At 44.3% G+C, this 17582-nt stretch overlaps 1 protein-coding gene across 1 annotated transcript; it reads left to right on the top strand.

The window, feature by feature from the left end:
- Positions 1–2479: 2479 nt before the first annotated feature.
- On the top strand, positions 2480–16135 carry LOC147678671 (beta-1,3-galactosyltransferase 5-like). The gene is made up of 2 exons (XM_086946619.1): positions 2480–3090; positions 15574–16135. Exons 1-2 carry the CDS (start codon positions 2490–2492, stop codon positions 16119–16121), a joined length of 1149 nt encoding a protein of 382 aa, XP_086802745.1. The 5' UTR covers positions 2480–2489; the 3' UTR covers positions 16122–16135.
- The last annotated feature ends 1447 nt before the right edge of the window (positions 16136–17582 follow it).

Here is a 17582-nt window from a genome sequence, read left to right as displayed (position 1 = left end):
AGTTTTTTAACCATAAGACTGACACAGTGACATCCACACCAAGGTAGAAAGGGACATACGGAGGCCACCCTAAATGCAGGCACACTCTTTCTATCACACTGACAGACACCAAGACAAGCAAAAAAACCACTACATACAAATCATGGCTAGTAAAGAAGCACTACATGTATGTGGGATTACACAGAGTATCCAGTGTATGGCTAGTAACCGACCTGTGAATAAGCATGTGCCCTCTAATCAAAATGACAAATCATTGCCCCTCAGTTTCCTTGTAACCTGTAATGAACTGTCAGTATCTCCACCTTACTGTGAAGTGTGGACCACAACAGCACAGCAGAATATGGTGGAGCTCTAGAATGCCAAAGAAACCACATATTGGTGAAGTCACAGGACATGCCAAAGACAAACTCAAACTGGGGCAGACAGCACGACTCCCCCAGACTCATGAGAACTGGCCATAAAAAGACTATTCATTTTCCAGAATAGGAGCATTTCTAGTTATAGGTATGCAGAGGTTTACAGCCCTGCAACTGCCAACTTTACAAATTCATACTTTTTTTTAAAACTGGGCGAGAATACGAAGTACAAACCTTGGGTGGATTCAGTGGGAGACCATTGGTGCTACAGTCAGTGGCGTAACTAGGGGGGGGAGAGGGAGGGGGGGCTGCTTCCACCCGCTATCACCTGCCGCCTAGGAGAAAATACCAGCCAGAACCCACCCCCGCCGGGTGCCCATAGGGCTAGATTGACACTGGCTGCAGGGCAGTATGTGGACTGCTATTGTTCAGCAGTAACCTATAGCTCTTGTCTCATGCCCTCAACAGCCCCACACTTTCCATACTGTATCTCCCTGCCTCCCTCCTCCATCCTTGTTCCATGCGGTGGAACCTATAGGAGCTGTCTCCTGCAGGGTCACAGACCCCCCCACAATATAACTATACCTTTCTGCCTGCAGGGTCCTGAAGTGCCCTTCCACCCTCTTCTGCCACATGGCACCACCCACTCACCACCATGCCTAGTGATTAATTTGTAGAATAAACAATTAATGCGGGCGTCCAAAGGTTTCTTTCAGAGGTGCCACCAGTGCTACAGAATACGAATGCGGCCTAGGCTTAATGCCAATGCACCCCTCTTACTTTCACAGCTCTACACCACTTCTCACTTTCAATCACTTCACTATTGCAGACTCATTTTAACCTTGATATCTCCCTTTGTCAATGCTTTTCCATCTTTCGCCTCCTTTCGTCTCCCTTTTCTGTATTTCTCTGTGTTGCACTGATAATGATAAATAAGTCCTGGTACCCAAAAATAAGGTCAGGTGCCCAGCAGCTGCAACCACCTGCACAGATTAAGCACTACTGATACCCACAGTGCTGACTCCCACTTTCTCGCAAAAAACACAGTTGATGGACAGAATGCAGAACAATGTCTTACATTCACCCCAGTACAAAGATCTGGGCCTAAATCCATCGTTTTTTTGCACTCCACACCACCCTAGGTCAGACAATGGCTATATGCAAAGCAGCCTTGACCTTGTGCCTCATGGGAACAGTCCAGCCCGAACTACCAAGCCATGTCTTTCCTAGACCGGAATCAAGCATCCAAGGACCGGTTTCTGGCTATCAGCCTTCTTCAGCCTGGATAGCTTGACTCCAGTGATGTGGAGAGCCTGGGACTCACGTCTGAGCATACCCAGCCCCGCGAAGCTACACTCGAGCCCTGCCCTCTTGCTCTCCGGCTGGAGCACAGTGAGAGAGCCACCCGCGTCAAATCCTGGACCAGCCGTACTGCCGAGCCGCGACAGGTGAGCGGCAGAATCATCCGAATGTTTTTTCAAAGAATTTCCGCCTGATTACTGTGCTTTAGGTAAATTCCGCTTCTTAACCATTCATGCGTTGTAGATATCCATCACCAATGCGGTACAACGATCCATAGCCGTGAATCTCCGTCAGGGCAATCCGTACGAGCTGCACTGCTCTGCTGCTTTCGGCTACTACTAAGCAGCCGCCATCTTGCCTCGCTGACCTAACTTTTTCCCGAATTTTTTCTTTGTGCCTGGAAATCTGTCCTTTATTGGGACCAGATGAGTTTTACTTCACCTCATGATAACTCAGGAACCTTTGACTAGGTGAATTTTCACAACTCTGTACCATCATGTTGGTGAGGTAAAAACTCCTAGTACAATAAATATACACAATGGAGACACCAGGGTGTTGTTCAGTGAAAGCATTACAAATGTATTGAATCTGGTTCCAACAGGTGTTTTGGAAGAAAATTCAGAAACTGGTTGCAAACAGTCCAGGAGAAAATCCATGGCCTGGTGAGGGGGACAGTTTAAGCCCAGTGTAAGATAAAGATTACAAGAAAAATGCACATTGTTATGTAGCAGTATAGGAAATAGCCTTTAATAAATTTCTGTCACCAACATGTCCATATGTATGTGTGTCATCGTCTCCATTTCCTTCCTTCCAGGTGAATAAGGAAGAGCTATGAGGCTTCCGAGGGGGGGCCTGAAAAGATGCAGTATTTTGCTGATGGTGTGCATCTCTCTGCTGCTCTGTGCTCTGCTGTACACCATGCAGGAAGACAGAACCTGGTCCACAGGGAAAACTGATCTTTTCATTGTTCCTACGTCTCGTGTTCTTTCTGGTCACTCCTCCCTGGAGATGTCTGATGGGATGTTTGTCTACCATCTCAACCTGCGCCAGCACCAATCAGAATTCCCCTACTTGCAGCATTACCAGTGCCGACTGCAGCAGGAAAGGCTAAACTTTTGCCGGGTGGCAGAGAATAAGTCTCTCCTCCTGCTGGCCACCAAATCCCACCCAGAAGCGTTCCAGAGGCGAGTTGCTCTGCGCCAGACTTGGGCCAGAGATGAGCAGCTCTCTGACTTTTTGGTCAAGCATGTCTTTCTTATGGCACAGTCCCCGGATGAGACACAGATGCAGCAGGTGGCAAAAGAGAATGCAGCACATATGGACATCCTTCTGTGGGACTTTGCCGAAAGCCATCATAACTTGTCGCTGAAGGAGCGATGCTTCATAGAGTGGCTGCACTACAACTGCAAGGAGGCGGATTTTATCTTCAAAGGTACGTCTGATGATGTTTATGAATTGCACGTGGAGATGTAGTGATGTTGTTACATTGGTAGTGAGTCTCCAGGGCCTCCCTTGGCTCACTGATGGTCATCAGCAAATGAATGACCTCTACCTGCTGTCTGCACTCACTCCTTAGACAAGTGCAGAAGCCCATGGGCCACCATTTCAGTATTAGCCTCAAGATATTCACTCATAGCCTAAACTGCAGCAGTGGATGTATAGAAGAGTGAGCTATCAGAAGATAGTAGCAAAGTAACCATGTCTAAGAAGGATAAGTTTGCTATATTTACCTAGATGTATACATATTGTCAAGGTAAATAGGTGTAGAATTAAACAAAGTAAATCAATTCTTACCTATATAATCTTACTTTCTGTGTACGTTTGGGCTCGTTTCTTTACTACGATATACTGGTAACTCAATATTCCCTAATCGATATTGCAGACCATAGTCATTGCTGTCGTATTGCAAATGATGCCATCGGTTTGAATTCCTCTGTTTTCCTGCTAGACGTCACAGTCATGGATTGCGAATGTCTCCGGGGGAAGGGGAGAGAGGGGCTCTTGTGCCTATGTGGGATCATCCCACTATCTCTAAATTAAATTGTATTTATTTAGTGCTTAGTACCCCTGAGGAGGTGTTGAAGATAGCAGAACTCACCATCACCCCTGGCTGCCAATGTTTGAATAAAGTGGCAGAATGGCTGTCAGATCCCAACATGTGCCTCACAGCGGTAGACAGGGTTTCCACCATAATTATAACATTGCCAAACCTTTTCGGTACCGAAACCCAATGAGATCAACAACTCTTACCTCGCTTTGAGCCAGAAGTCAGCCCCTCTCCCAATCCCTGTTATTATTGGCACAAACAAAATCCCTAAAACTGTCCACTCTCCTAGACCTCCTGCTCAATACTCCTCTATCCACCTAACTCCCCCTATCACGTGGCTCCCCGCCCTCTCTTTTGCATGCTTCTAAACAGTAGATCAGCTGTAGAACACGCCACAGACATTGCTGAAGCTATACTCGCTGAAGAAATTTACATCACTTTCCTCACAGAACCCTGGCTCAATGTCCACTCCACCCCCATTCATGACATTCTCACACCTCCAGGGTACAACATCATCAGACAAGACAGGCTGATCAAAACTGGAGGGATGGGGGGGGGGGGGTAGCCATTATTCACAAAGCTGGTATACAGATTGCCAAACTTAAACCTGCAGAATACCTTTTGTTTGAATATCTGGGTGTCGAACTCACTGCCAAGGGCACCTCACCCATCAAATTCCACACCATCTACCATCCTCCTGAAGAGCGTACCCTTTTCCCCGAAGAACTATCAGACCTAATAGCACGGTTCTCCATGACTGACACTAAAGACGTGTTCCTGGGTGACCACAATATCCACTGGAACGACCCAGAAGACTCCACTGTCCAGAACCTATCCAACCTACTTGAAATAAATAACCTCAAACAACTTTGCAATAAACCAACTCACATCAAAGGTGCGCCACTGGACGCAATCATTACCAACAATGAACTGGTCTCTTTCAGAGCGATTTCTCCCATAGACTGGTCCGACCACCACCTCATTCTGTTCAAGATTGACGCACTTGCCAGCCACCAACCTATTCGTGATGACAAACCTAAACCCTGGACCAGAAACATCAAATAAGTCCCTTTTTCCGAACTTGAATCCAGGATTCATGCCCATCTTCAACTCCAACCCTCATCATGGATGGCCGATGACCTCACTACACACTTTAACTCAAAAATGGCAGAGGTTTTAGACCAGGTAGCTCCACTCAAAGTTAAACAATTGAGGCAAACCAAATCTAAACCCTGGTTTAGCTTGGTTCTGAATGATGAAAGACGTCAACTCAGACAAATGGAAAGGTCTTGGAGACTTAACCCCTCGACCTTGCATCTAGCACAACTTAGATCTGCTCGGCAGGCATACAAAAAACACATTTTCAGTTAAAAGGCGTCTTTCTTCCGCAGCCAACTAGATCTGGCGAAAAACAAACTGAGTGAGCTCTTCAACATTGTCAAAAGCCGAACAAACTGCACTGCCTCTCAAGAAATCAAAGCCACCAAAGAGCGATGTGAAGAAATTGCCACCTTCTTCTCTAGTAAAGACTCAAAAATGTATCAATCCTTCATCCAAACCGCTAACCCTCCTTCCCTCTTAACCTGCCCCCCTTTAACCACCCTTGACCATTCAGAAAGAGTTCCTATCAAGCACAAGCAGGTCTGCCTCCAGCTAAAAAACAATGTGCATTGGTCCGAATTTGAGCTAATGTCGGAAAACGAGGTCTTCAGTGTAATCTCTAACCTTAAACCTTCCTCCCACACTATGGACCCCCTCCCATCCACAATTATAAAAGAACTTGACGACACCATTTCCCCTTTCTGGACAAAAATCATCAACACCTCTCTCTCCTCAGGCTGTGTTCCAGACTCCCTTCAACTAGGACAAATCACATCGATTCTCAAGAAACCTGGGGCCGACCCTAATGATCTTAAAAACCTCATACCTATCTCCAACCTCCCATTCCTTGCAAAAACATTGAAGAAATGCGTTCTCCACCAACTCAACAAACACATTGATGATTTCAACCTCCTCGACACCTTTCAATCAGGATTCAGGAAAGGATGTAGCACGGAAGCAGTTATGCTTACCGTCTCTGACGATATTCACAAGGCTTTAGATGAAAGTGTTGCCTGCCTACTCATCCTTATTGACCTATCTGCGGCATTCAACACTAAATCATCCAGCTCCTCTGGAGACCTTGTTGAAGTGCTCCGGCATTAATGGCACAGCACTAAAATGGTTCACCTCCTTCCTGCCACACCCTTACAACAAATTAAAATCAACTCCTGAGTCTCGAAGCCAACAAAAGTCACACTTGGGGTCCCGCAAGGCGCGATCATCTCCCCTTCCCTCTTCAATCTCTTCATGGAGCCCCTCACAATCATCTTGAAAAAAGCAGGAGTGATTTACCACCTTTACGCTGATGACACCCAAATCTATTTCAGGATCAAGTCTCCCAGCGACATCCGACACCTCAATGCCACTCTACCCGAGATCCAAACTTGGTTCAACGCCAACCAGTTAAAGCTCAACCCAGATAAAACGGAACTAATCCTATTCTCTCCGAAAAGCAACCATAGACCAATCCAAGAGTGGCTCAAGAATCTGTTTGCCCTAAACTGCCCCCTCGTCCTATCCAACTCAGTTAAGTCTCTAGGCATCACCCTTGACAATAACTTATCAATGGAGGCCCACATCAAAAACTCTGCGAAAAGTGCTCTTTTCTCTCTAAAACACCTCATGATATTGAAACCTTTTCTTCCCCATGATGACCTCAAGACGGTAGTCCAATCCCTAGTTCTCTTTAAAATCGACTGCGGGAACGCCATACTAACAGGGACTCCAAAAGCTCACCTAGCCCCACTAAGGGCAGTGCTGAACATGGCCGCTTGACTCACATCTGGAGTCAAAAGATTTTAACACATCACTCCTGCTCTCAACTCCCTCAACTGGCTTCCCATAAAAGGGAGGTGTATTTACAAGCTGGCCTGCATCACACACAAAATCCTTCACTCTCCGGCCCCCAACTACCTCAACAATAAACTGATAAGAGCAGGTTTATCCAGAACACTGAGAAGCTCCAAATCACTCCTTCTTATTCCTCCGAAGCTGAAAAAGAAAACCACCCAATACCGATCAATTTCTGGAAACGCTCCCAGGATGTGGAACGCTCTCCCTAGAGATGCAACACCTCCTCCTGTTTCAAAAGGGACCTGAAACTCCATCTCCTAAACAAATTCTTTCCTGACCAACGTCAACTAACCTAGACTTCAATATCCGAGTTGACTCTTCCCTCTCTTGACATTCAAGGATAGTTGGTGACCAGACTGAGCTAACCAAATTTTTTTATTCTCTCCCCCTCCGATGCACTGTGTACTTATTTTTCATGCTGTATTTTTATTTATTTTTTATCTCTGGTTTTGCTTCCTTACTGCCTGCCTACTATGTAATGCAATTTCCTTCTGTTTTTTAACAGTGTGTATGTAAAGTGCTATGATACCTACAGGTCAATGTGGCGCTATATAAAACTTTTAAAATACAAAAATAAAACAACATAGGTGGAGCCCCCGCCTCCTCCCACCTATTATGGTAGAAGTTGAAAACATTGACTGCAAAAACATCTTTTCAAAAACAGAATCTCCAAATCATAGACTACCAAGAAGGTGAAACTATAAATCTGGTGCTTGTGGGTGGGAGAATTGAAGTTTGACCTGAGGAGGCAGTGCCTAACTTAAAACAACTAAAGGCCAGGATGTTTGTAAACATTGTCTGTAGGCCAAAAAACAAAACCATTTACACCTTGCCCTTAGGCAGAGAGGGGTGGATGCAGGTGAGGTGCAAAAAAAATATCAGCAGCCCTGCCAAGCACCAAGCATCAATCAATCAATCACCATTTGTAGAGTGTGGCACTGTCACTCCTGGGGGTTTTCTGGGCACTGGGGTGCATGATTTCCATCATGCCAGCTCCCACCGCTACAGGTCTTGAGAAAACGGCAGGAAGAGTGACGAAACAGACAGAAAAGGCAAATCAGAGGGCAGAAAAATGAGCAAGCAGAAAATGCAAAACAGAAGGCAGGATATTAGCAGAAAAATTAGCAGTAAAGGCAAAACAGAGTGAAGAGGCCAAAACAGAGGGTGGAAAAGCAAGCAGAAAAGGCTAAAGTGAGGGCAGAAAGGGAGCAGAAAAAAGGCAAAACAGAGGGCAGACAAACAAGCAGGACAAGGCGAAACAGAGGGCAGAAAAACTAGCAGAAATGGCAAAACAAAAGGGCAGAAAAACAAGCAGGAAAGGCAAAACACAAGAAACGAACAGAGGAAGTACAAACAGAGGCAAACATACAAAAAGAAAGGCAAGATAGAGCAGAAGATGGCAAAACAAAGGGAAGCAAAACCAGCAGAAAAGGCAAAAAGGAAGGTGAAAAAAACTAGCAGAAAGGCAAAACAGAGCAAGAAATGAGCAGAGGAGACACAAACAGGGCAGCAGGTAGACAGGCAGCAGAGGGTAGCGGTTTGCGGGCAAGCTGGACAGGAAAACTGTTGCAGGGGGAATTAGTACGAGGATCTGCTTAATGGGGTTGTGCTGTGGCCTCCATTAAGTAGGTCCTGGAGAGAGGTTGGTGCGCAGGGTGGCCGGAGGAGGGAAGCGGCGCAAGGAGGGAAATAGCAGGAACTAAAGAGCAGTAAAAGGCAAAACAGAGGACAGAAAAATTAGCAGAAAAGGCAAAACGGGGGCAGAAAAACAAGCAGAAAAGACAAAACTGAGTAGAAGAGTGCAAAACAGAGGACTGAAAAATTAGAAGAAAACGCAAAACTGAGGGCTGAAAAATTAGCAGACAAGGCAAAACAGGGCAGCAGGTAGACAGGCAGCAAAGGGTAGCAGTATGTGGGCAAGCTGGACAGGAACACTGTTGCAGGGGGAATTGGTACGAGGATCTGCTTAATGGGGTTGTGCTGTGGCCTCTATTAGGTAGGTCCTGGGAAGAGGTTGGTGTGCAGGGTGGCCGGAGGAGGGAAGCGGCGCGAGGAGGGAAATAGAAGGAACTAAAGAGTAGTAAAAGTCAAAACAGAGGACAGAAAAATTAGCAGAAAAGGCAGAACGGGGGCAGGAAAACAAGCAGAAAAGACAAAACTGAGTAGAAGAGAGCAAAACAGAGGACCGAAAAATTAGAAGAAAACCAAAACTGAGGGCTGAAAAATTAGCAGAAAAGGCAAAACAGAGCAGAAGAGGCCTAAACAGAGGGCAGAAAAGCGAGCAGAAAATGCAAAACAGAGGACAGAAAAAGAACAGAAATGGCAAAACTGAGGGCAGAAAACAAGCAGGAAAGGCAAGAAACAGCAATAAACGTGCATAGGAAGTACAGAGGGCAGAAAAACAAGAAGGAGGCAAGACAGAGCAGAAAAGGGCAAAACTGACTACAAAAAAGGCTAAACAGAGGACAAACTAGCTGCAACGGCAAAATAGAGGGCAGAAAAATGAGCATGAAAGGCACAACATAGAAGAAGAGGGCAAAACACAGGCCAGTGGACAGAAAAGCAAACAAAAAATGCAAAATAAAGGACAGAAAAAAGAGCCGAAATGGCAAAAAAGAGGGCAGGAAAACAAGCACAAAAGGCAAAACACAGCAAGAAACAAGCAGAGGAAATACAGAGGGTAGAAAAACAAAAAGGAAGAAGACAGAGCTGAAGAGGGCAAAACAGAGGACAGAAAAGGCAAAATAGAGGGCAGAAAAATGGGCAGGAAAGGCAAAACAGAGCAGAAGTTGGCAAAACGGCAAAAAAGACAAAAGAGGGTAAAACAGGGCAGAAAAACAAGTAGAAAAGTTAAAACAGAGGGCAGAGAAATGAGCAGAAAGGCAAAGCAAAGGGCAGAAAAATGACTAGAAATGGCAAAACAGAGCAAGAAATGAGCAGAGGAGTTACAAACTGAGGGCAACAGGTAGACAGACAGCAGAGGGTAGTGGACTGAAAGCATGCTGAACAGGAGAACTATTGCAGGGTGATCTGGTATGAGGACCTGCTAGATGGCGTTGTACTGCATCCTACATTAAGTAGGAGTGAGGGGGCCCCTGGATGGTGGGAGGAGTGGAGTGGAGTGGGAGCAATGGGAGGTGGAGAGATACGGTGGGAAGAGGGAAGAAACAATCAGAAAAAGGCAAAGTAGAGGGCAGAAAAACAAACAGAAATAGGTAGACAGAGGGCAGAAAAACAAGCAGAAAAAGCAAAACAGAGGGCAGACAAATTAGCAGAAAAGGCAAAGCAGAGACAAAACCGGGCAGAAAAATGAGCGCGCAATGCAAAACAGAGCAGAATAGGGCAAAACAGAGGGCAGAAAAATTAGCAGAATAGGCAAAACGTAGGGCAGGAAAATGAGCAGAAAAGGAAAACGGAGCAGAGGAGGCACAAACTAGAGGGCAGCAACTAGAAAGGCAACAGGGGTAGCGGACTGTGGGAAAGCTGGTCAGGATAACTGTCGCAGCCAATCAATCAACTTTATTTCGCATTTGGATAAATGCATAAAAGGTACATAAAATCATAAATAATAGGCATCCAATAAAAGTCAATAATTTCATCCAAATAAGTTAATAAATATAAAAATAGCTACTAGCAGTTTGATAGGGACAACAATAGGGGTACCATTATATAGGTCAACAAAACTTTTAGTTACACAGACAAAACAAGCTCTTAAAGCGTGACACTTATGGTATAATATTCACCTGTCTGATCTTTAAAACAGCTATTAAGAAAGACGCAATCATAAAGCATATGTATGGCGTTTCCAGTAGTCGAAGAGTTTCTAGAGCCTGATTGTGCGACATAGACCAAGTTCTCTCAGTAGTGGGATAATAAGTATTTTCCTTTAAGCGTTCTAAAATGAGCAGTAGTCAAGTCAAGTCAAAAACCACTTTATTCGATTAATTAAAATCATAAAAGTATACTAAACATTTATAAAACTATTTAAAACATGTTTAAAAGTCAATTAATACAATTTCAGTCATAATGACAATTAAAATGAGCAGTAAAATAGAAGATGCGAGATAGATTGGCTGGAAATAACGTCGCAAGGACATCAAGACAATTGGTTTACCGAGTAAACTTGTGCTGGATACCCGGGTATTAACAGAGTATAATGCAGTCTAAATCTCACCAATATAAAACGGTGTCTGATGTTTTTAACAAATGAGAGATAACATAGGTGCCCAGTTGCCACAGTTGTGATGCTCGGTAGGTAATAACTGGGGTTTGGGTTAGATTTTTTTGCCACCTATCTTGAGTGCATTTGACAGTAAAAAATTCCTTTCATCTGGATTTAGAAAAGGATATGCACTCAGACGGTGAGTTAAACACAAACTCGAAGTTTAGCTCGCAAAAACTCTGTTTCACATATGCAAGCCGGATAATTGAGGAAGCTCGGTCCAAAGATAAAAAGACCATTAACACAATTTCATTTAACGGGACCGTTTCCCTTTTCCAAATCGAGAGCCAAGCTAAAAGGGGAACATTTTTAAATATCAGATCTAAACGTGAAGCCCAGTTCCTTATGGAATAAAGTATTTCAGCATGAACTAGGGATGGCCAGTAGTCTCTTTAAAAATGAGTCCTCTCTAACTTGTAAGAGATCAACCTCTGCTATACCCCAGATTGCTGCACCAAAGGTCGCTATGGATAATGTTTTTGCAGAGTAAATTTCTAACATTTCCTTGATTGGTTTGTTTCCTATTTTTATTGCGAACTTCCAAAGGCCAGCTATACTTTTGGTCCTCTGGTTCACTCTATTTCTGGCCATTACAGCCCAATTTCGTTTTTTGTCAAAGAGAATGCCTAAATACATAGGCGGGTGAGCTGTGGATTCATTCAGGAGCTACAGGTACTGAATATTTAAGACTAAAAGAGATGCTGGCAAAACATTCTGGACAGATCCAGTGACACTGAGCAACAGTATGTAGGAGCATTAATAATGCCAAAATCAAAGCGCTCTACATGCCCATGTGTTTTTTGCAAAGACTGTGCTGCGATGTTTTAAGAAGCTGGATAGTCCCAATGTGGGTAAAAGGTGTTGGACCTATTAGTGAAGAATCTTGGTATTTCTTTTTTAAAATCATAACACAATCTTGTTTGTGTCTTTATTTGTGTTTGTAGGTTTTTCAGTTTCTAAAGCTACATAACTCCCCCGCCCCCAACATTAACCTTCGATTGTTACACCTCCCAACCCGCTGACAGTCAGGCCCTTGAATTTTAGATTGTACGACCCAGTGAGCTTGCAGAAAGGTCTAGTCCATGGTGACCCAGAGGTGAAAGGCAGTACTTGCTAGAAGTATTGCTGAATTGCCCCTAGAAACACAACTTTACTGTCAGACCCAGTGAGACGACCCCAGTTCTGTAACAGTGCAGTCACCAGTGGGATTAATTAATATCAAATGACAAAGAAAATGATACTAATATATCAGCGGCTCAGATAAAATCACAAATACCGAAGGGCAAGTCGGAAGGAGCACCAGGTCCGAATGGAATACCTCCAATAATATACAAGCATGACATTGAATTTTGGAGAAACATTCTGGTACCAGTTTTCAAGAGCTAGAAATCAGCCCTGCATCCTGGAAAGGCTCGATCAAAAGTCCAATCTACAAGCAGGGCGACAGGAGTAACCCTTGCAATTACCGGCTTATCGCCCTAATTGACATAGAGGCAAAGATCTATGCCGGCCTAGTACTGGAGGAATTGACATCTTGGGCATCGTCAAAACATTTAATCCCGGCAAATCAAACAGGATTCTGTAGAGGACAGGGTACCACCACTAACATCATGGCGTTAACCCTATTGGCAGACGCTGCTAAAGCAGCAAAGGACTCGCTATTTTTATGTTTTATAGATTACAGCGCAACGTTTGCCTACGTGGATTGGGCCATACTACGGCAAAAGTTGGAAAAATGGGGGATACCAAGACCTCTCATGAAACAGCTGATCTTACTTCATACCAACACCTGGGTCAAGATGGGAGATGGGACGCATCTCTCAAGGGGGATTAACACCTCCGAAGGCTTAAAACACGGGTGCGTCCTAGCCCCCATGCTGTTTAATCTCTTCTTAGCAGACCTTCCAGGGGAATTGTACAACACTAAATCACATGCCCCACGACTGGGAGAAATCTTGCTGTCTAATCTCCTATACGCGGATGACCTAGTCCTAATAAGCCGGACTCCAATTGGCCTCCAACACCTCCTGGACACTACCAAGTAAATTCTCGCAACACAACAGATTAAGCATCAATTTAACAAAAACAAAAACCATGACCGTGAACTACAATAAGACCAGGAAAAACACTTGGTATTTGGAAGGGTGGAAACTGGATCAGGTAACAAGCTATAAGTACTTTGGGGTACTACTGGATAGCAGAGGCTCATTTAAACCTCAGTTAGAGTCCCTGCATCCAAAGGGCACCATGAGCTATCTCGCGATGAAGCCCCTGAAGAAAGTCCTACCAGACTGTACACTTGGCCCCTCCTACAAGTAATCAGAGCACGATTTCAGCCCTTGCTCACATATGGGAGCGAACCAACACATGGAAAAGATGCGTTGGTTCTAGACAAAGTGATTAGCAGTACATATAGAGCAATTTTTCAGCTACCCAACTATGTATCACCTGCCCAAATATGCCTCAAATTTGGCCTTCAGAAGCAGACAGTGGAAAGAAGGGGCACCTACATAAAATGTTGGCACAAGATTTGAGACGCAGAGCAAGGAACTCTAAATGCCCACCTTCGGACCGAGTTGGTACGAGAGCAATCACCAGCCAGAAAGTACCTGTTGGAATCATTAGAGAGATTTGAACTGACAGATCTTTGGGAATCACCAGCAGATCATAAGAGCTTTAAATGGTTGTAACCAAAGTAACGAAAATGATATCCTTAACAGAAGACAAGGAAACTCTGGCAAAGAGGGCACACGGCTGGACAGTGTTGAATGACTGCAAAGCACTTAACTCACAATCTTACTTGAAAAGGGGAATTAACCGGAAGATTAAAGAAAAGTTTTTAAAGCTGCGGTTTGGTATCTTACCAATTCTCCCTCACCTGGCACCTTGAAAAAGGAATAAACAGGTAAAGAGTGTCTAATGGTTACACTAAACCACATATAGGGAGCAAAAGAAGGGAACGGCCTGACTTAGGAGGTTAAATAAAGCCCTCACTCACCACCTGGTGATGACATGCTTCATCATCGGGCTCCAACAAAGAGACCGAGTGTCTCTTTGGTGTGCTACAACGCCAGATCTACTGCGGAGCAGGTTAGTGAGATTTAGGACGTGTTTGTGCAAACTAAACTAATGAGTGGTGAAGGTAATAAAAATGTCTGTAGTGTATCAAAAAACTTTATTCTATGATCGCTAAAGACATTACTTAAACTTTATGTGTATGGAAGCAGTCCACAATTAGTTGAGTGGTAGATTCCTAGATATCAGTCGACATGTTTCTTGCCATGAAATGGTGTGATTTTACCAGGCAATTCATCAGGACTAAAAGTGTGTAATAAACAAAAAAACTTCAAAAAGGAGACAAGAAGAGCAGACCTGTCGTCTCTGTAGAATAGGATCCGAGGATCTAATACACATAATCTGTACTTGCCCAAGCTTAATGGACAAAAGGCGAGCTTTACCACGAGCTAAATGGAACCTGAAGGGCATCAGGACTTGCAGGCAGGCAGTCAAACTGTGTTTTATCCCGCAGGAGACCCAGCTAAACTGCCGTCTCTCAAAATACTTTGATTCAGTGGCTGGAAGACTAAAGCATCAGCAAAACGCTGAAGCAGACTAGCAGGCAGCTAGCACACCTTATCGAGTAAGCCAACAGCCAAACCAAAGCGGGATTGTTTGCCCAGGTTTTTTTGCACCTTGAAGCTCAAGCACTTTATTATGTCTTGAATTGCCTGAATGCCTGAACAGGCATCCGAAAAACAAATAAAAATAGGGAATGAGACTCTGGCACACAGAATAACACCAATAAACTAAACTGAAAGCATGAATTTTAATCACTAATGCATAAAGTGAGACAACGCTGATTAATGTATTTTAAAGTTTGAACGTTTTTTTCTTTTTTAAATTGTGAGTTTTCAATTGTGAGTTTTAATTAACTGTACAATAAAGATTACTTACTTACAGTGGGAGGTGCAGTTTTAACACTAGCCATATATTCCTAGCATAGAAAATTGTATGGAGGCCCATCTGTAAATGCCACTGCTGTATTTGAATGTTTTATCACTTTTATGCCCTGCCTTGCAAGCAACATTTACTAGTGGTATCTTCCATGGAGTAGGGTCGTACGAGCCTAGTATCGTATATCCATCGAATGACATGGTATCAATCAATAATGCAAGACTCTGAGCCAGAATGTGTTTTCAGTCCATATCAGGACTCTAACTCTGACAATATATATGTATTGAGGACAAGATGCTGGTTGAAATGGTTAGTGAATTGGCACAAAAACCTATTAGATGGTTGTCTGGTGGTCCTCACTCAGAAAGTATAAGAAGACACAATAATCTTTTTCAGGATTTTAGTTTAAAAACGTTATTTTGTCAATGACTTTAGTGGCATCTATTCTCTATCCTACCTTCACCCCACCACCATGGTTAATGTCTCGACCATCTGTTTAAGCTCTTATACATCCAACAAAAAGTATTTCTGGTTGAAATGCATACAAACAAAAATAAATATACACCAATACATTAATGGAAGTATTGCTGGGAAGATTTCTCACGGGAATTCTGAGTCTTGGTTCAGAGTCCTCTAAAACTTTTGGTCACTGAAGATCAACAGTTCAGGTGCCAATATAAAAAAACGTAAACAACTTTCATCATTAAGCATCCTCTCCTTTCTCTTCTTTTCGGCAGGTGATGATGATGAGTACGTGAACCCACCCGGCTTGGTGAAATACCTGAAGGAGACGGTGAATGTCTCCGCAACAGTCCACGGCTACATCCACAAGGGATCCGACACTGAACGATATGGAAAGTACAAAATCACTGAGGCTATGTACCCTAGCTGCAAATACCCTATGTACCCATCTGGTGGTGGATATATCATACCAAGGACCTTCATCCCTGTCTTACATCGCGCCTCCACTTGGATGCCCACCTTTCCGCTGGATGATGTTTATTTTGGGTTCTTGGGCTTGGCAGCCGGCGTGAGGTACCGGCATGACTACCGCTTCTGCGTCCAAGGCATGCGACCCTTGTGGCACAGCAGATGTGCCTTCAAGGAGGCGCTGGTCGTCCATGGCATCAATCCAGGACAGCTGATCAACATCTGGGAGGATGTCCAGAAAGAAGAACCATGCGACCCAAGGCCCTTCTGGATTAGTATGCTTCTGATCTTTGATCTTCTAATCATGAGCTTCTTCTTATTGGCAAAGTTGTCAGCCGCTTCTGTGAGACCATGATGATGATGCGATTATACGGCCCTCTGGGAAAAGTCAGGAATGTTTTCCTATGTTTAGCATCTGGTGTCCGCACTTTCACTGGGCTCAATAAGACTAGGAAGGACCATGACTGTCTCTTCTAGGTGTGTTTGGGGGTTCAGGGAACTAGGAATGGAAAGGGGGATGATGAAAAGTAAAGCTTATGGGTACCTCTGCTTTTATGTGATGTTATCTTTCACCCACTTCCACTAATTTGTCTGTCCAAGATGGACCATTAGTGACAGTGTGGGGAAGACACTAGTTCTTCTGTTGCCAGAGTAAGGTCAGCCTGTTAAAGTTATTCAGCAAGTGAAGTTCAACTCTGCATCTTCAGTCGCATACTGGTTGCAGATGCAAAACAGAAGAATGTACTGAGTATCAACGTATAAACAAACACAGACTCTTTATTGTGTCACAAGGATAAATCACAAGACTGATTGACCGGTTCGTTCTGGAAAGGTCATGGTCAATCAACAGGCTGGACAGAGCACAATGAGGTGGGGTGTAAATCTTCAGTGCTGGAGGTCAGATGTGTGCAAGCAACTAGAAACCTCTTCCACTCCTACCTCAGGTACACACTGCTGTATCTCCATGTCGTCAGAACACACAACCAAACCCAAGCTCTAGAAGCCTTTGATTGAGGCATGGATGACCACAGCCTTCCTCAGACTCACCTATTCCAAAGTACAGCTGTTGTTCTGCTTGCAGCCGTCCCATCATTTTTACTAACATCCTTGAGAGCACAGCCTCCCAGCTGAAGATCCAGAGCCTGGAGGAACCCTCATATCATCTTTACACTTGATACTTAGAAGACTTCTTATTTCCCTGTGTTCAGCCTCATTATCTCTGTCTTCTCTGTGCCATGAGCCTTTTCAGCCGCCAGAAAAGAAATCAACATAATTCAAAACATCTGTAGGAGTTCTGACTGATCCACCACAATTATCTCTACTCGGCCTGACCAAATACAAGAGGTGAAATTTATCATACTTTGATGCTGGCAATACAGCTAACCCTGGGCAAAGTACTACACTACGCTCGCGTAGTTTGCGCTACTTCACAGTACGCAAATTCCACGTAACACAGTGCAAACCCGTGTAGTGTAGAGGTAATTTTTTGCTTGCACGCGGTCCTCAACGTCAAGTTGGCGACCACTAGCAAGAAAAATGACATCCTGGCGAGACTTTTTCCCCATTTGCGATCAACAACATCAAGTTGCCGATCGCGAGCGTGGAAAATAAACGTCCCAGGGAGGTCAGGTTTCTCATTGCGAGTGGTCGCGTATGCTCGCAACTGCTCGCGATGAGAAACTACCAGTCCGCATTGAGAAAGCTGCCGCTAGAGTAGAAATCTACTCGAGCGGCAGAAAATGACTGCTTGCACTGTGCAAGATGCCGTTTTCACTAATTGCACAGTGTGGGCAAGCATCCGGCACTGTGCAATCAG

Source organism: Lissotriton vulgaris, chromosome 12 (assembly GCF_964263255.1).
Source record: "Lissotriton vulgaris chromosome 12, aLisVul1.2, whole genome shotgun sequence".
In the NCBI taxonomy this organism is placed as follows: Eukaryota; Metazoa; Chordata; class Amphibia; order Caudata; family Salamandridae; genus Lissotriton; species Lissotriton vulgaris.
Note: the sequence above shows the minus strand (reverse complement) of the source record. Positions and strands in the feature narration are given on the sequence as shown.

Excerpts from the sequence above, each read along its gene's own strand:
- LOC147678671 (XM_086946619.1), top strand. The coding sequence starts at position 2,490 with ATGAGGCTTCCGAGGGGGGGCCTGAAAAGATGCAGTATTTTGCTGATG. Across the intron at positions 3,091-15,573 it reads GGCGGATTTTATCTTCAAAG|GTGATGATGATGAGTACGTG; the intron begins GTACGTCTGATG and ends TCTTTTCGGCAG.